The sequence below is a fragment of the Acomys russatus genome, chromosome 8 (genome assembly GCF_903995435.1).
Source record: "Acomys russatus chromosome 8, mAcoRus1.1, whole genome shotgun sequence".
In the NCBI taxonomy this organism is placed as follows: domain Eukaryota; kingdom Metazoa; phylum Chordata; class Mammalia; order Rodentia; family Muridae; genus Acomys; species Acomys russatus.
Window position 1 is genome coordinate 58757079 of NC_067144.1, and position 20704 is coordinate 58777782.

At 36.7% G+C, this 20704-nt stretch overlaps 1 protein-coding gene across 1 annotated transcript in view; it reads right to left on the reverse strand.

Annotated features, from left to right (window-relative positions):
- Tmprss15 (transmembrane serine protease 15) overlaps positions 1-15180 on the reverse strand; it is a 118947-nt gene extending 103767 nt beyond the window's left edge. The window contains exons 1-3 of the mRNA XM_051150372.1: positions 15036-15180; positions 12566-12696; positions 12160-12227 (exon numbers count right to left, since the gene is read on the reverse strand). Coding sequence (XP_051006329.1) covers positions 12160-12227; positions 12566-12696; positions 15036-15180 — 344 coding nt within the window. The remainder of the gene's footprint in view (positions 1-12159; positions 12228-12565; positions 12697-15035) is intronic.
- Positions 15181-20704: the final 5524 nt, after the last annotated feature.

Sequence of the window (20704 nt, forward strand, 5' to 3'; positions counted from 1 at the left end):
GCAGGCTTGGTGACGTGCTCGGTTCCATCCTAGGCACCACCTCAGCTCAGCGGCAGCTCCCCTGCGGGGACACAGTCTGGGCGGAGCACTTGTCCCACCACTGGCGCTAACTCAGAGCAGCCGCAGTTCTCCTGCTGTGGCGCAGGCTTGGTGACGTGCTCGGTTCCATCCTAGGCACCACCTCAGCTCAGCGGCAGCTCCCCTGCGGTGACACAGTCCGGGTGGAGCACTTGTTCCACTACTGGCGCTAACTCAGAGCAGCCGCAGTTCTCCTGCTGTGGCACAGGCTGGACAGAGCTCTCGGTTCCACCAGCTCTAAGACTCTGGTTGGACACAGTGTACAGTTTGAATCCAGAATTCCTGGCTGAGATTGGTGGTCAGTTCTGGCCCTGAGTCAATAACTGACCACAGCACGCACTTTGGGCCAAAAGGCCCTAGTGGAGCTTGGTGCGTAGTCCCAGCCCAAAAATTCTGGCTGGGCCCTGTGTGCATTTTGGGCCCAAAATCCCTAGCTGAGCTTGGCAGACGGTTCTGGCCCTGAGAATCTAGCTGAGTTCTGCCCGTGGTTCGGTCCCAGTGCTCCTGGCTGGACTTGGCAGGGAACACAGAAGGCTGTGGATACCTTGGCCTGACCCAACGCTCATTCAGAGACCCAGAACAATTGCAGGATCCACAGCAGAGAGGGACTGAGGATCACTGGCTGTGAGAGACCAGAACAACAGGGCTAACCTCCTAACATCCACACCAGTGAAGCTTTGAGCTCGCAGCCTAGGGAAATCGTAAGAAAACAAGTGAATCTATCATCAGACACCCTCCATTCAACTCTGGAAGCTACCCAACAAAAACAAAGACGGCAAGATGTCTAAAGGACAACGAAAAAGCATACGCAAAAAACCCCAAAACAACATGGCGTCTCCAGTTTCCAGCTATCCCAAAGAAAACCACCCAGAGAACTCAAATACAACGGAAATACAAGAAAATGACCTCAAATCCTTAGTAATGAGGATGATAATGGAGGAAACAAATAAAATTCGTAATCAAATGCAGGAAGACGCAGACAAACAGGTGAGAGACATAAAAGAAGCACATAGAGTGGAACTGGAAAAATTGCAGGAAAATGCAAACAACCAGATGAAAGAAATAGCTAAAACGGTTCAAGCTCTGAAGACCTATAAAGAGGCAATGGAAGAAACTCAGGAATATACAAAAAATCAGATGAAAGAAATCAAAAAATCAGTTCAAGATCTGAAAATGAAAATGGATTCAATGATAAACACACAGACAGAAGAAAAACGAGAACGTGAGACCTCAGAGAAGAAGGCGAGCAACACAGAGGTGAGCTTTTCTAACAGAATCCAAGAGATGGAAGAACGAATCTCAGGGCTAGAAGATACAATCACAGATATTGAATCAACCATTAAAGAAAATGCCAAATCTGGAAAACTCCTGACACAAAACATCCAAGAAATTAAGGACACCATGAAAAGAAGAAATTTGCGGATAATAGGCATTGAAGAAAGAGAAGACATCAGACTCCAGGGCCCAGAAACTATTCTCAACAAAATCATAGAAGAAAATTTCCCCAATCTAAAGAAAGAGATGCCTATAAACATACAAGAGGCCTACAGAACACCAAATAGAATTGACCAGAAAAGAAAAACTGCCCGCCACATAATAATCAAAACACAAAACATGCAGAACAAAGAAAAAATATTAAAAGCTGCAAGGGAAAAGGGCCAAATAACATTTAATGGTAAACCTATCAGAATTACACCTGACTTCTCAGCAGAGACCATAAAAGCCAGAAGGGCCTGGACAGAGATCCTGCAAACCCTAAGAGAACACAGATGCCAGGCCAGACTACTTTACCCAGCAAAATTATCAATAACCATTGATGGAGAAAACAAAATATTCCATGACAAAAACAAATTCAAACAGTACCTATCCACAAATCCAGCTTTACAGAAGGTACTAGAAGGAAAACTCCATCCCAAAGGGTCAAGCTACAACCAAAACTACCCAGGAAATAGATAACTATCCCATGGCAAAAAGACAACTACACAAACGCTCGACTGGAAACAACATCAAAATTAAGACTCTTAACAGTCACTGGTCATTAATATCTCTCAACATCAATGGCCTCAATTCTCCAATAAAAAGACACAGACTAACCGAATGGGTACATAAACAAGACCCAACATTCTTCTGCATCCAAGAAACACATCTCACCCATAATGAAAGGCATTACCTCAGGGTAAAAGGTTGGAAAAAAATATTCCAAGCAAATGGTCACAAGAAGCAAGCAGGGGTAGCCATTTTAGTATCGAACAAAATAGACTTTCAACCAAAATTAATCAAAAGGGATGAGGAAGGACACTTCATACTCATCAAAGGTAAAGTCAACCAAGATGACATCACAATTCTGAACATCTATGCTCCCAATACAAGGGCACCCACATATGTAAAAGATCTCCTAAAAAAGCTTAAACCACACATCGATCCCCACACAATAATAGTGGGAGACTTCAACACCCCACTCTCACTGAAGGATAAGTCATTGAAACAGAAACTAAGCCGAGAAATAACATCATTAACCAATGCCATGGGTCAAATGGATCTAACAGATATCTATAGAACCTTTCACCCAAACAAGAAAGAATACACCTTCTTCTCTGCACCCCATGGAACCTTCTCCAAAATTGATCACATCGTAGGTCACAAAGCAAGCCTCAACAGATACAAGAGGATTGAAATAATACCTTGTATCCTATCAGATCACCATGCTCTTAGGCTGCAATTCAACAACAACAGAAATAACAAAAAGCCTACACGTTTGTGGAAACTAAACAACTCTCTGCTAAATGACACCTGGGTCAGGGAAGAAATAAAGAAAGAAATCAAGGAGTTTCTGAAATTCAATGAAAATGAAGAAACAACATACCCAAATTTGTGGGATACATTGAAAGCAGTGCTAAGAGGAAAATTCATAGCACTATGTGCCTTTAAAAAGAAATTGGAAACATCGCACATAAGCATCTTAACAACACAACTGGAAGCCCTAGAAAAAAAAGAAGCAGAAACACCCAAGAGGAGTAGACGCCTGGAAATTATCAAACTCAGGGCTGAAATTAACAAATTAGAAACTAAGAAAACAGTCCAAAGAATCAACAAAACCAAAAGCTGGTTCTTTGAGAAAATCAACAAGATAGACAGACCATTAGCCAAACTAACTAAAAGGCAGAGAGACAGTATTGAAATCAACAAAATCAGAAATGAAAAGGGAGACATAACAACAGACACTGAAGAAATTCAAAGAATCATAAGATCCTACTTTGAAGGCATATACGCCACAAAATTTGAAAATCTAAGGGAAATGGACGATTTTCTTGATCAAGTTCACTTGCCAAAGTTGAGTGAAGAACAGATAAACAAGTTAAATAGTCCCATTTCCCCGACAGAAATAGAAGCAATCATCGATGGTCTCCCAACCAAAAAAAGCCCAGGGCCAGATGGTTTCAGTGCAGAATTCTACCAGACCTTTAAGGGCGAGCTAATACCGATACTCTTCAAGCTACTCCAAAAGATAGAAATGGATGGAAAATTACCAAATTCATTCTATGAGGCCATAGTCTCATTGATACCTAAACCTCACAAAGACTCAACAAAGAAAGAGAATTTCAGACCAATTTCTCTTATGAACATAGATGCAAAAATACTAAATAAAATACTTGCAAAACGAATACAGGAGCACATCAAAGATATCATTCATCATGACCAAGTAGGCTTCATTCCAGGCATGCAGGGATGGTTTAATATACGGAAATCCATCAATGTAATCCATCATATAAACAAACTGAAAATAAAAAACCACATGATTATCTCCTTGGATGCAGAGAAAGCATTTGATAAAATTCAACACCCATTCATGTTTAAAGTTTTAGAGAGATCGGGGATACAAGGCACTTTCCTCAACATAATAAAGGCTATATACAGCAAGCCAATAGCCAAAATCAAAGTAAATGGTGAGATACTCAAGGAAATTCCTCTCAAATCGGGAACAAGGCAAGGCTGCCCACTCTCTCCATATCTCTTCAATATAGTACTCGAAGTTCTAGCCAGAGCAATAAGACAACAAAAGGAGATCAAGGGGATCCAAATGGGAAAGGAGGAAGTCAAATTATCCCTCTTTGCAGATGATATGATAGTGTACATAAGTGACCCTCAAAACTCCACCAGAGAACTCCTAAAGCTGATAAACACCTTCAGCAAATTGGCTGGATACAAAATTAACTCAAAAAAGTCTGTAGCCTTCCTATACACAAATGACAAGCTTGCAGAGGAAGAAATTAGGAAAACCACACCCTTCACATTAGCCACAAGCAATATAAAATATCTAGGAGTTACCCTAACTAAGCAAGTGAAGGACTTGTATGAAAAAAATTTCAAAACTCTGAAGAAAGAGTTTGAAGATGACCTGAGAAGATGGCGTGATCTTCCTTGCTCATGGATCGGGAGAATTAACATAGTAAAAATGGCCATCCTACCAAAAGCAATCTATAGATTCAATGCAATCCCTATCAAAATAACTACACAATTTTTTAAAGACATTGAAAGTTCAATTCTGAACTTCATATGGAAAAACAAAAAACCCAGAATAGCTAAAACAATCTTGTACAATAAAAGATGCTCCGGAGGAATCTCCATACCTGATCTCAAACTGTACTATAAAGCAATAGTACTTAAAACAGCATGGTACTGGCACAGCAACAGGCTGGTTGATCAGTGGAATCGAATCGAAGACCCAGATATGAATCCACACACATATGGTCACTTGATTTTTGACAAAGAAGCCAAATCCATTCAATGGAAAAAGGATAGCATCTTCAACAAATGGTGCTGGTCTAACTGGAGGTCTATGTGTAAAAAAATGAAACTGGACCCATATTTGTCACCTTGCACAAAACTCAAATCCAAGTGGATTAAAGACCTCAACATAAAACCAGAGACACTAACTCACTTAGAAGAAAAAGTGGGAAAGAGCCTGGAACATATTGGCACAGGAGACAACTTCCTGAACAGAACACCAACGGCCCAGGCCTTAATGTCAACCATTAATAAATGGGACCTCATGAGGCTGAGAAGCTTCTGTAAGGCAGGAGACACTGTCAAGAGAACAAAGCGACAGCCTACAGACTGGGAAAAAATCTTCACCAACCCTACATCTGACAAAGGTCTAATATCCAAAATATATAAAGAACTCAAGAAATTAAACACCACCAAACCGAATAACCCAATTGAGAAATGGGGCTTGGAACTAAACAGAGAATTCTCAACAGAGGAGTATCAAATGGCTGAGAAACACTTAAAGAAATGCTCAACCTCCTTAGTCATCAGGGAAATGCAAATCAAAACAACTCTGAGATTCCATCTTACACCCATCAGAATGGCTAAGATCAAAAATTCAAGCGACACCACATGCTGGCGAGGATGTGGGGAGAGAGGAACACTCCTTCATTGCTGGTGGGAATGCAAACTAGTACAGCCACTTTGGAAATCTATCTGGTGCTATCTCAGAAAAATGGGAATAGGGCTTCCTCAAGACCCAGCTATTCCACTCCTTGGAATATACCCAGAAGATGCTCCAGCACACAACAAGAAAATTTGCTCAACCATGTTCATAGCAGCCTTATTCATAATAGCCAGAACATGGAAACAGCCTAAGTGTCCCTCAGTAGAAGAGTGGATAAAGAAACTGTGGTACATATACACTATGGAATACTACTCAGCTATTAAAAACAAGGAATTCCCGAAATTTGTGGATAAATGGATTGAGCTAGAAATGATCATAATGAGTGAGTTAACCCAGAAGCAGAAAGAATCAAATGGTATATACTCACTTATATCTGCATACTAGCCCAAGGGGCATGTCCCACGAAAGCCTTCACTTACCAGGAAACTGGGACAGAGGGGAAGGCATCCTATTGGGACTCTAAATGAGAGACGCATGGGAGAACAGCAAAATAAAAGGATCCAGAGGGTCCTAGAAATCTACAAGTAGAACAATATGATAGGCAGATTTGGGCCCAGGGGTCCCGCTCAAACTAAGGCACCAGCCAAGGACAATACAGGAGGTAAACTTTAAACCCCTTCCCAGATCTAGCCAATGGTCAGAATATTCTCCACAGTTGAGTGGAGAGTGTGATACGACTTTCTCACATACTCTGGTGCCTCACATTTGACCATGTCCCCTGGAGGGGGAGACCTGGTGGCACTCAGAGGAAGGACAGCAAGTAGCCAAGAAGAGACTTGATACCCTATGAGAATATATAGGGGGACGTAATCCCCCTCAGGAACAGTCATAGGGGAGGGGAATAATGGGAAAATGGGGGGGGGGAGGAATGGGAGGATACAAGGGATGAGATAAACATTGAGATGTAACAAGAATAAATTAATAAAAAAAAAAAAAAAAAAGAAAGTAAAAAAAAAAAAAAAAAAAAAAAAAAAAAAAAAAAAAAGAAAAAATAATAGCCATTCTTATTTCAAAGTACTTGTTCTTTGTAGAAGAGCTGCAGAGCTCCCTTTTTGTGTCTCTCTGGCTCACTCTTCATTTAATTTTATGGCGAGATAAATCCTATCATTGTACACAGAGCTTGGATGTAATAGATCAAAATGTTTCTTATCTTATATTTTCCTTAATGATACTGATAACCTTTAGGTTTGCTGAATAAACACAGCTCTTTCCTTTGAGAACTTTGTGACTCATCTGTGTGCAAAGGGCAAACTTAAAGTGCACATTGCCACAGAGGGTAAACAGCCCTTTATTAAAAGAACCAACTGCTAATGCCCTGTGAGTCAAAACATTTTCTACAGAGCAGAATAATAGCGTCCCCGAAAGAAAGAGAAAAAAAATCCTTTTGCTTGTTCTTCAGACTGGTTACAAACACATACACCCACATCCCCCACCACATGCACAATTTAGAAAGTGACAAAATAATTAAATATGCATAAAATACAATAACATAGATTAATGACTAAGTTTGAATGTTATTAGTGAAATATATATATATATATTCCTTTATTGATGGCACAGATATGTGAGGTCACTATAATTGAAATTGTAGTGTTTTAAAAGGGGTTTTAGATTCATTTTTCACATTGGATACTATTATATAGGGGACAAATAAGTAATTTCTGTTCCCTGATTTTATAAATCGAATTTTAAAATTGCAATGCTCAAATCAATGGTGATTTTTTTCTACTTTTTCTATAAGTACATATTTTCATTTGTGATTATTTAAGAAAACCCCAAGGCTGAGATTTTCCACATAAACATGCGGACTGGAAATTAGATATCCAACGCCATATGTAAATGTTAAGAGGGCATTTACCTCCTATGTGTAACAGCAACGCTTAGGCGGCAGAGATGAGAATCCTGACAGTAAGCTGGTGAATGGGTACACTCTGTGTTCAAGTGAAAGATTGTGTATCAACACACACTAACACACACATTCACACACACACATTCACAGACACACCCACACACTCACACACCCATACAAATTCACAGACACACACAGACACACACACCTTCACAGACACACAAACACACCCACACACATTCACAGACACACACACACACACACACACACACAGAGAGAGAGAGAGAGAGAGAGAGAGAGAGAGAGAGAGAGAGAGAGAGAGAGAGAGAGAGAGAGAGAGAGAAAGAGAGAGAAAGAGAGAGAGAGAGAAGCCTCTGAATGTCTCTTCCCCTGCTGCCCCCCCATCCATTACCCTATCTCCCTTTTCCAGGTTATTATTCCAAAGAATGTGTAACAAGACTCTGGCCTTTCTTTTTCCCACTAATCTTTATTGGACCCTATGTCATAATTTTTTCCAGGGATAATTCCTTTGCCACTGAGTTGATAATCATGCCTTTATTTAGTCATAGAGAACAGAGGATTCTGGGCTGGAGAGAGGAGTCATGGGTTAAGGGTACTTGTTGCTTTTATAGAGGACCAGGGTTAGGCTCCCTCACCACATTATTCCAGGAGGCCGAATGTCTTTTTCTGACCTTTGTGGTCAGACTTCATGTTCTACTAAGGAGAAAGGCAAATAAACAATTCTATCCCACCTTGGGTGGGGGTGTGTTTTGTATGATAGCACAGAATTCTGAATGAGCTGATGAGAGAAGTCCTCGTGCAAAAACAAGATTGAGTGCACTCAGTGGAGGCGTGTTACCAATTGGTGCTTAGCAGACTGCTAAAATGGAAAGGAATGGGAGTGAGGGGAGGTATGGGAAAGTACCTGAAAAGAAAATATACTGAAGAATGAAAACTGGCTGTAGGGATACATGCATTCTGTGATAGCTCAGCACAGATGCTAAAACAGTGTAGGAAAAAGAAATGAAATCCAAATGAGACTCTGAGAAAGTACATATGAACGCCCCTTCATTTAGAATGGTAATGCTAGAAAGTCTTCAGGAGCTGAAACCACGAGGCATGAATAGGGACTTAAACTTAGGTGTCATACTTCAGCCTTTACCAGTGGATGAAAATGAACAAAATGTGCATTGGGCTGAGATTATTAAAGCTTCTTTGTTGTATAAGTGAAACCCCAAAATATGAGCACAAGACATGGTGCTAACAATGATTACTCAATGAGAAATTTTCTGAATGTCCACAAAAGTCTTAAAAATGCTTATATAGTCTATATATACATACTGTTGGAGAGAAACAATTTTAAGTAGCATGAATATTTTTATATGAATGAACTTCCTCCAGAAGCTATGAATATAACCCAGGCAAAGCAGCCCATCAAAGACTAGGTGAAGCAGCCAATCAAAGGTTAGGGGAAGCTATCTTAAAATGTTTCTTTTTAAGTTTCTTTCACCATTGTACAACGAATATGAATAATTTGTTGTTAACTGCCAGTTAGTATCATTATTAGAAATTGCTTGCTGTTGATATATTTCTTCAACAACATTTCCACATTTTTAGAACAAGGATTTTAATCCTCAGCATCCTCATAGTGCCTGCAGAGACCATTTATTATTAATTAATTAAAGGCCGCATGCATTCTTCAGTTACTTCCTAGGTAAATCTTGGTAGGTAGCATATTAAAAATGTTATAAGCACCCCAAATGTAGGAAGCTTAATAAAATGCTCTCAGTACCTTACCACAATAGAAAGAATGCCTTGATGCTGTTGATTATTTAAACTCCTTAATAAAATTCTTTTTCAATATCTTTGCTCTTAAAAACCTGCAAAATAACTCTTTCAAAGCAAGGCTACTCTGTGATTGTGAGGTAAATAAGTGAGAGGTGGCAGTGTAAGTGGATACTCATTGGTTATTGTTGAGAAGACAAAGTATTTCTTTAATTTTTCTCAGGGATGTCTCTCTTTTCCTTTATCTTTCTTTCATAGGTAAGGAGATCGTAGCTGAAAATAAAAAAGGGGGGATATAGAAATATAGAGGGAGGATAAAAGAAAAGGTAGATTTCTGAATCTACTCCTCAACTCAAGTCCTTAATTGCTACTCACAAATAAGGTTGTTTTTAATTCATTGGTATAGAATTTTGTATATTGATGTAAAATAAGTGTAATTTTGATACATTGGTATAGAATTCAAATCTAAGATTATGTAATATGAGACAATATACTCACATAGCTCAATTATAATATAAGGTTTACTTCCAATACCTTGAAAGTGGTGCTGCAGCCTATTTAGGATAATTAAATAATACAAGCTAATTATTAGTTGAGCAAATCAAGGTTATGTCAAATACTAGTCTAATTTTTTTCATAAGAATATATAGCCTAAGTCTGACAGATAGATATGATTCTATAGATAGATAAGGTAAAATGGTTAAATAAGACCTTCAAAAGCGCCAGAGACCTACAGAATATGTCATTTAAGGATGTTTTTAATTATTCTAGCTTTTCATGGGCATTTCTTATGTTGTACGTGTGTGTGTGTGTGTGTGTGTGTGTGTGTGTGTGTTCATGCACATGTGCACGCATATGGGCATGCACTCATGTATATTCTTGTGTGAGGTATTTACATTTGTGGGTGAGGAGGGTGTGCATATACCCTATACATGGAGGCCAAAGGCAACCTCAGCTGTACTCCCTCAGGAAGCTGTCCACTCTCTTATGAGACAGAATCTCTTATTTTATCTGGGTCTCACTGGTTTGAATTTTGTTTTGGCTACCTTACCAGAAAGGACACTGGATCTGCTGGATCTTGTCACCCTAACATGCAAATTGCAAGCATGTGCAATTAAAACATGCTTTGTTATATAAATTCTGGACAATAAGCTCAAGTCTTTTAAAGGCCATGTCAAAGACTTCACTGACTAAGCTAATGCCATTTTAATGCATTTTTTGATGATTTTAAATTAAAATTTATGTACCTATGTATGTCCTTTGGCATGATTCTTCCCTTTACTTATGCAACGTGCAGGACAATAGTTTCATTTGAACTATTTTTCTTTATTTTCCTTATACTTAGTTTTAATTTTGCATTTCACGGTCTCCTTCAAATCACTGGGTTTTTCTTCACAGAGTAGTGGAGACTTCTTCACTGATTCAGCTGAAGATCATTTTGGGAATATAAAAGAAATGCTATTTCCTAGACATTACAGGAAGTCAAGGTAACAGCTTCCATCACATCAAACTGAAGAACTAATTATAAATTATTAGAAGGAAAGAAACATGACCTTGTTCTGTCATTCTAAGAGGGAAGTAAAGAAAAAAATTGACAACAATTTGCATTGTAACAGAAGACACTTAAGTCTTTGTCTGTAGCACTGTCCTACCCACACACACGTGTACATCATTTTAATACTTTGATACACTTTTATGTCACATCCACAATTCAGTTACTGTAGACTCCTCATTACATCTTTAATTTTTCCTGTAGCTTTTTATTGACAAAGCAAGCACATTTTGTGAAAAAATTAAACCGTATCATATTTAATATGAAACATAATGATAGAACACTCCTCCTAGGTATCTGGATTCACAAGTACACATCATACTCAGGGTAGGTTGATTTAATTAATAATCTCATTTATTATCCTTCTCCAGGCTTGTTCTGTTTTCTGCGAATTGCATTTGCTTAATTTTATTAATCACTTTAGAAAATTAAAAGGCTTTCTCAGTTTTGTCTATTTCAGATAAAAAAAGGTATTGCTCAATTTCATATATTTGTTTTGTTTTCTGTGTTTCTGTGTTTCTCTCTTTATTTGAAATTTCTAATGTTTGAGTGAAATACTCCTTTATTTTCTTTCTGTAAGTTTTGTAGATTCTCAGTAGCAGTACAATCTTCTCAGCTAACTGTGCTGTTCATTTGTATCTATGTTTCAAAGTTTCTTCTGTCCCCACAGTTTATAAATCACGAGAGTCACTGTGACATAAGCATATTGACAGGGCAAGGAGTCCTGGACTTTCATTTATAGACACAATGATTCAGCTGAGACACATGGACCAATATCTGAAGATATATTAATTTTTACAAGCTTAAATCTCATATTGAATATAAGAAATGCTACCTTTACATATACAGTGTATCTTAGCATAGGGCACACCAATACATACCCTACATTGGATTACTCATAAAGAAATTATATATTATTTTATTAATGTGAAACTCATTCATTTATTGAACATTGAAATTACAAATTGTGTGTGTTTGTTTGTGTGTGTGTCCATAAAGGACAGAAAGAGAAAAAGGATGGTACAATTACACTTTGTTTTGTAAGTAAAGATGTTAACATAAAAAAAAAATGATGTTAACATGTCTCATCTCTTTTGTAATTTACAATGTAAATAAAATAGGTGACATATTATTATATTAATAATGAAGAAGTTGCCTCACATGTTATTAACAAATTAAACACTATATATGCATGTGCATATATTTAATCTCAGCCCTTTATATATCAGCACAATTTTAACCTTGTGAGAAAAGCATGTTAATTTATAAATTTTCAAATATTACTACTATCTCTTACTAAAATATTTTTACTATAAAACATTTACTAATCTGCACAAGGTGTTGGAAATTGTTCTTCTTTCCTACTCATAATGACACTATACATTTGCACAGTGTTGGCTCAGAGCAATATTCTACTAGTAGAATGATTTTGAATATACTCACTCAAATTGAAAAACCATGGATTTTTTATATTCATTCTTCAGATTACTTGATTCAAAGATCTCATCTATCTAAAAAGATAAAAAAATATGTTAAATTGAATATTTCAACATTAATACACTGTTTAGAACTGAAGAGATCTTTATAATCAAGATTTATACAGTTGTGAATCATGAAGGTAAATTGTATTTATAAATTTTTAATAAATTTTAATTTATTATAATTTATTCAGAATACATCCTGATTGTTATCCTTTCTCTTATATCTTCTGTTCCCACATTCCCTCACTCTTCTGCCCTATTTAATGATATTTTAAGAGTGAGAAAATGTGGTCTTTGAATCAATTGAAAAGAAGTTAATAAAACTGATTATGAGATTTTAAACCAGCTGTGGAGAAACAATCCCCTACCATTTGCTGAAGGTCAAAAGCAAGAACTTTGAAATCTGGTGAGAGTCTATCTTGTAAATTAGGATTATATGTCACTCCAGACGTTATTTTAAATGTCCCTCTGACTTCATGATTCTTTCCAACGGCTGCATCTATGTGAATTCATAAGAAGTAAAACTCACAATTATGACTGGAAGAAAATATTGCATTCTGGTTTATGATACAGGGGTAACAATTCTCATTTAATGTATTTTCATTATAATTGTTTAACTCTTGCTTTGCTTTTTCTCTGTTGTTCTTCTTTTTCAAAACGGAATATTCCTATCTTTTTCATTTTCATCTGTCTGGTTGTTTTAGAAAACTGAAAGAAAAAAAAAACCTTAGGCTTATTTTCTTTTCTACTACATTTTGCTCTCTTCTTTGAAGCCAAGCCATACTTTTTTGCATTTCTTTTTAATTTGAGATTCCTGTTGGAAGTCACAGGAAATAATCAGACTACCAATTATGGGAAGTGATTCAGGAAAACACAGTGAGAAATGAACCATTAAAATTGTATAGCTGTTGTTAGATCTTTCTTGGACCCCAAGCCTCCAGGACACTGCTGGCTTTCTGCATGTGAGTTTCTGTGAAGATTTCCATACATGTGTAACTTTGAAACACAGCTTTGAAGCCACTTCTTACATCCTACTAATTATAAATTTGGCATGTATAACTTTTGGCATGAGACAGGAAATGTCTACTCTGGAGTAGTTACTGTAAATAATGTAAAAAATATAGTGTCTCTATGAGGAAAAACTGTAAGATTTGTTAAGCAAATTAAACAATCCTTATATCAGAATATTTTTGATATGTATTTATATTAAAAATGAATAGCTTTGGCTGAAACACACAAAGATAAAACCATTATTCAATGCAATAGTAACAATAAATAATTCTCACAGTAGCATGACATAAGAATTATTTTCTTTCCCACAATAGAGAATGAGGGTGTAGAAGCACAGAATTTCCTAAGGTAGTAAACATAAGCAATGATGGGGGGTAATTTTAATTATATTTGCAGCATATTAATAAGGCACAAGGTACCACTTTACTAAAACTCTTGATGAAATCTGTGTTGTTCATACAAAATACCTACAAGTATTCTTTGCCTTAAAGGCCGAGTCTCTACAGACAGTTACACTATATAATATTTCAGGGATTATACTAAAATCATTTCTGTAAAACCACAAATACTTTTTATTACATTCAAATTCAGAATAAGAGTCCTCTTCCCCTGTGGCCTGGCTAGGCAGGCCTGCCAGGGGAGAGTGGTCAAAAAGCAGGCAGTAGTGTGTATGGTGTATGTCAGAGACATCCCTGACTCCCTTTGCTAGAGTATCTACATGAAACCTGAGCTGCCCATCAGGAACATCAGTATACAGGGCATAGGTACAGTCTATGAATAAGCTGCTACTATCCAGGTTATTGTGATGATTCTGATTTATTTATCTATCTTGTAAGTGAATACATGGTGATATGGAGTAAACGTAGAGTTGAGGTCCAGTTTGGCATATGATGTCTTTTATGTATCAAATGTTGCCAACTTTTGTTGCAAGCTAGTTCTCAATTTCTTTCCCAGACTCATAACCTGAACAATGCAGCTCCAATAACAATGAAGCCAAACATTTACTACTACATGGCATTGTGTTTTAATTCAAATGTACTCTATGATAAATTTGAGGAATAATAATATAAAGAAAAATGTAAACATTATTGAGTTGAACTATGTTAGTATGAGCTTGTCCTAATATAGTCCCAAAACAGATTGAAATCCTTATATATCTATATTTATGTACTTAGGTTTAAATTTATTATTCAAATTTATTAGCAACAGAACAGGCTAATAACATAATAATGACTTAATTTATATTATGTTTAATTCAAATATAATGTATAATAAATTTCGAGTAATAGGATAAGAAAATTTAAACATTATTGAGTAGAACTATGTTAGTATGAGGTTATACTAATATACTCCTCCAACAGATTAAGATCCTTATATATCCATATTTGTGTACATAAGTTTCAATTAGTTTATTCAAATTTGTTTGCAACAGTATAAGCCAATAACAGAATAATGATATCATCCTATATAAATATACAATAATGTTCTTTATTCTTCATGTGTATGAGCTTGAATAGCCCAAACCATTCCAATATGTTTATAATTTCAACTTGCATCACAATGAATCTATAGGATATAAAACCTACTGTATTGTGTGCCTAAATAAAAAAAAAAACTGAACATTATTTTGTAAAGGAAACAGAATACTTTGTTTCCAAGTTTGATTTGGGGATTATTTAAATGACCTGATTTTCTTAATATTCTGTGAAGCAAAGTGTCCAGAATCACCCATATGAAACAAGAATATTTGTGGTGCAGTAAAAGTAATGAATAAAATATGGCAAAGGATGACTTAGAATGCTTTCCTTGTCTTAGTGCATGACTTACCTGTTTCTGATTCCTTGATTGCCAGGCAGGACACTGCAATTAACCCAGCACAGATGACCATGAGCATAACGAAGAGAGCTGAGAGCATCATTTCAAAAGAGCTGATAGACTGAAGTCCTGTGGCCACATTTCTCTTTGACTTCATTTTTGATTTTTGAAAGAGTGATACCTTAGGAACTGTGAGACAATATAGTATTCCACATGAATAAAATCTCTCAAATTTCTAAAGATTTTGAAGGTATCAACCATTCAACTTATTGAATTGTCAGTCTTCAGCATGAATGTGCTGCATATGTCCCTTTGGAAATGATATATCTCTATGTGTTTAGTACCTTTAAAAGGAGAAGTTAATCTTTAAAACAATACAATGACTAAAGATGTCTAGAGTTGTAAATTACAATCACCTGTACAGGTCATTTGTCATTGTCAGAAAAATTAAATTCATTCCATAAACAAAAAACCTGACTGTTAATCTCCTTGAGAACCATTAAAAACCATGAAAATGATGATAAACAAATTGTTCATTGAGGAAATGCACTTGATATTTGTAGGAGTGCTACTAACAGATCAACCTTCTGCCCTGTGACTCAGGTGTTCATTGTAAGCACTCCTCTGTAGAAAAGTAAAAACTTCTAAACCACAACATATATCAATGTATAGTATAGTGGTATAAGATCTTATTATACCCCCACCCTCCTTGGCTTCCTCTTATGTGTATTCATGTATACATAGATATCTAATTGAAACAAACAAAGTCTTATGTACTTGAGTATGTAACTCTTGAAGTTATGCAATGTAAAGCAGTATTGATTGAGCCTAAAGGAAAGTCCACTTAGGCATCATATGGCTACTCTATATGACTTCAGTGATTATCAGTACCTGGGGTTAATCACTCCAAGAAAAAGAGTGCTGGTTTCTATTTTAAGAAAATATACGTACTGTAATACTCTATCATCTTACATATGTGAATATGACAAGAGGCCAGATTAAGATGTCCATAGTGATAAGTGTAGACATATGCTTTCCTGGAAAAGTGAGGCTTTTTAAAATAATTCGAGTGGAGTTTACAGTCGAAACTTTCTTAACTTGTGTAGTAATGAGTCCTGAATATCAATAAACCAACCAATTGTATCTAACCTATTTTGGAATAACCCTTATACTCTTTATATACTCTTGGAAGTACTGAGTTCTTGGGATCTATTACAAATACAAGCCACACATAAAATATAAAATTGAAAGTCTAATGGGTTGTATTTAAGTTCAGAAGTAATATAGAAGTTGAGATTATAATTCTTTTCACATGGTATAGTGCAAGTAGTTGAGCCTGGAGTGTGTAACAAATACATGGAAGAATGTACTGTTATAGACAATAATATATAGAGAACAGTCTGAAATTAAATAGACCAGTGGATATGAGAACTAATATACCATGTCTTGAAGTGTACAAACTGGAATCTCCCTTTTACATAACAGAACTCATTGGAGAGTTATAATGAAGTGTAGTCAAGGAACAGAAATACAACTCAGTGTAGAACAAAGAGCCCAGACACAACTTGATGTGTGCATGGAAAACCTCACATATTAGACATAGTGTTATTGCTAATACATAAGGGAGACTATCTATTAATGGAGTGATGCTGAGATGATTTCATATCCATCGTCAAAATAAATACAGTTATATCATCCTCTCACAGCCTAAGGATGAATAAATTCAAAGTGCAGTAAATATGCATGAGAATTTCATACAAATTTAGGAGGAAAATGTAGTGGTTTTTTTTTTTTTTTTTTTTTTTGACGGTTTCCATTGAGTCTTAAAGGAGAATTTAAAGCTAATAGGACAAAACAAGGAGAATTATACTGATCCATTTACCCAGAAATAACTCAGTGTTTTGTAGATGCCAAAAACATAATCAGTAGAAGAGAAGTAGCTGTGAGGTTATCTTTTTGTGTCTGTCTGTAGCACAGTAGAAATTAGGCCATTATTTTAACATGGATTGCTCAGATTTATTTGGGAAGCTATTCACAGAATGTCCTCTAATAAACTTATAACATTAAGATATCATGAATAACAAAAGCCTGTGATGCATGAGGGTCAAGTGCATTACCAACATTGGTGCCTGGAAGAGTATCTTGGTGGTGCCTGTGGGAGCCAAAGAGCAGGCTCAAGGGTTTCCCAGTTATAGAGAGCAAGCAGAATCAACACTCACTACACAGCCATGCTCAATGTGGCAGAGTGACTCCAGAACTACCCTTTCCTTCTTTGGCATGTGCAGTTTGTCCTATGGGGGAAGGAGTAGACATTAATGAGATGCTAGTTTCAGAAAGTAGGGACGAAGGAAAATTCATTTGAGTGGAGGCTGTTTACATTGCCTGCTAAATCTTAAAAATGGCACTGTGGAATCTGCTGCTTCGTACAAGTATATGCTAAAAAACAAAAACCAAAACAATAAGTGAATTTTTAAAAGAATTTTTATTTCTCCTAGTTAGTGAATATAGGTAGCAGAAAATTAACAAAAATGGAAAAGAAAACCTACCCTAACAATATCAAAAAGAAATAAAACAAAAAAAGAAGGAAGTGATGCAGATATGGTGTGTTTCTAAGTACTTCGCTACAGCTGTAAGTATAAAATACTAATTACATTAAGAATATGGCCACCTACAAAAAAGTGGCATTGCTTGCTTGTTAGAGGAAAAAATGCTGTATTGCAATTACAATCGAACAGTCTTATTTCCAGCTTTGTAGAAGGCCACCTTCTTTTGGCCCTTTTTTCTATCTCTAGTCCCAGGGGACTCAACACCACCCAATAAGCACAAGACCATATATCAATTCCAAGATGGTCCCAAACTCAGATACTTAGATGCCAAGTGTAAAAACCACAATCAGTAACCAACAGGACAATGTATCTCCATTAGAGCCAAGCAATTCTACCAATATCACTGAAGGACAACACAAAGACCTCAAAATAGCTCTTGTCCACATCTTCAAGATCCTCAAAGAAGATAGGAAGGAATCCATTATTGAAATCTCTGGAAACACAAATAGGGGAATGAAATGAATAAACAACCCAAGACATAAAGTGGAAATGCAATTTAATAGTAGTAGTAGTAGCAGCAGCAGCAGTAGTTGTAGTAGTTGTTGCTGTTGTAGTAATCTAATAAAAACCCAAACTGAAAGAAAGCTGGATTTTAAAATGTAGGCAATTGAACAGGAACCTCAGAGGAAAACATCACCAATAGATTAAGAGAGATGAGAGGAGGAGAAGAAATGTGTGGGACTCTGCTGAAAAAGGTCAAAGCCCAGCTTCTCCAGACAGCTGTTTTGTGCTCCTCAATGAAGAATGGATCAGGCAGCAATGACGGAACTGTCTTTCAGCCTCTGGGGCCTGCTCAACGATCAACCACTGCTGATAGCTCGGTGCTAACGCCCAGGGAAGCACCCATGGAGCCTGCCCTCACCCTGTCTGCCATTTGGCTTTGGGACAATTGCCTGCCTCCCCTGCCACACTTGGTGAGGTAGATGAATCAAAACAATGAAACTTAGATCTTGTGAAATTCAGTCTCCACTTCCCATTGAGATCTGTAGTCTCATTCTTAAAAGAGCTAACTGTGACACCAGATGTGGGAATTCATTTCCTATTTTCCCTACCCTCCACACGCCACTGCCCACAGAGGCTGGGAACTTGACTTTGTGCCCATGTAACAAGCCTCACCCCTAAAGCAAGCACTGTAGCCTCCCGCCAGTGAGGGAGAGACAGGACCTCTGATCTCCAGGTCTACCCAATCCCATGCGGAAGTAAGAGGCGCCTGGACTGACTTTCTGGTCATGGGATCCAGCCCTGCTTCAGCGGGATTCAGAACCATAGAAATGAATACCTCACTCAAAGAAAATGTTAAATCTACAAAAATAAATATGTCACAAAACATTTATGAAACCTGAGACAGTATGAAAATATCAAATCTATGGACACTAGAAATAGAGGAAGAAGAAACCCAGGTCAAAGGCACAGAAAATATTTTCAAGAGAATCATAGAAGAAAATGTTCCTACATTAAAGAAGGAGGAGCCTATGAAAGTACAATAAACATGCAGAACACTAAATAGAATGTATCAGAAAAGAAATTCACTGAAGCATATAATGATCAAAATACCAAATGTATAGAACAAAGAAAATATTAAGAGATCGAGAAACATACTTGGACTCAAAGCAAGTCTCAATAGATACAAGAAAATTGAAATAATCCTGCCATCAAGGATTGAAGCTGCATATCAACAACAGAAACAACAGAAAGCTTACAAACTCACAGAAACTGGACAACTTAGTAGTTAATGAAAAGTGGGCCTAGATTGAAAGAAAAAAACTTCCTAAAATATTGAATTAAAATAAAAAAGACAACATACTCGAATTTACCAGAAATAATGTAGGCTATTGTACAAGGCAAGTTAATAGTTCCAAGTGCCCACATTTTGTAAAACAGAGAGATCTCATACTAGTAAAGTAAAACCATAACTGAAAGCTGTACAACAAAAAGAAGAAATAACACCCAAAAGAAGGCTACCTCAAAAAAATAAACTCAGAGCTGAAATCAATAAAATAGAAACAAGAAACAAACAAATGATAAACAATACAAAGAATCAATTAAACAAATAATGAAGCTGTTTTGAGAAAATCAGTAAGATTGACAATCTCTTAATCAATTTAATGTAAAGGTACTCAAGATCCAAATTAACAAGCTCAGAGATGGAAATTAGGACGTAACAGAAACAGCAAACCAGAGAATTATAAGGGAATACTTTAAAAGAGAATATTAAAAACTTCAACAAGGTTCTGTTTCCTCTCAAAATCTATAATATTCAGTGTCAACATGCAATTTCTAAAACAGAAAGCAAGTCAAATTTGCAATCAGCTTGAGGGAAAGGAATTTGTATATTTTAGGATATAATGGTAGATCAATGAGCATGAGAGATCTTTCCATCTTTGGGTATCTTCAAAGTCCTAAAGTTTTCATTATATAAGTCTTTTACTTGCTTGGTTAAAGTTACCCCAAATGTTTCTCTATACATGAATTGGAATCTCTTAAGAAAATTGCATGCTCTGTGGTTTCCTAGCCTAGCCACTGACATCAGGGTCAATTGAGCTTGCTTGACCTACAGTATCTCACCTATCTTTTTCTCAACTGTCCTTCAATAGATGAAGAGATAAAGAAAGTGTGGTAGATGTAGGCTTTGATATTTTTAAACCTATTTTATTTGGTGTTCTTTAGTGCCTCTACCTCCCTTCAAACCTACCTGTCCTAGACAGAAAAGAAAGAAGGTGAATAGGGACAGGAGCAGTAGACATTTTAGACTCAGTTTTTTTGGGTGATTCTACTCTTCATCTTCAGGATTCCAGAAGACCCATTAAACAGCAAACTGGAAATTCACCAAAAGTGACCACAACCACAGCAGCTGAAACTGGAACCTCGAAGCCTTCTCTGGAGCATTTCTCACTAGGAGCACCTTGAAGTGAAGCAATGAACAGCCAAGAGATGTGAAGCTGTGAAAAAGCAATTGATCTTTGTTATTTTGACTATTTATACTCTCCCATAGTCTGTACAGGATGTTTTGTAACTGGCTAAGATCATGCCCGTCAAGAGGAAGTTCTCTTATGAGACAAACACCACATGCCCACA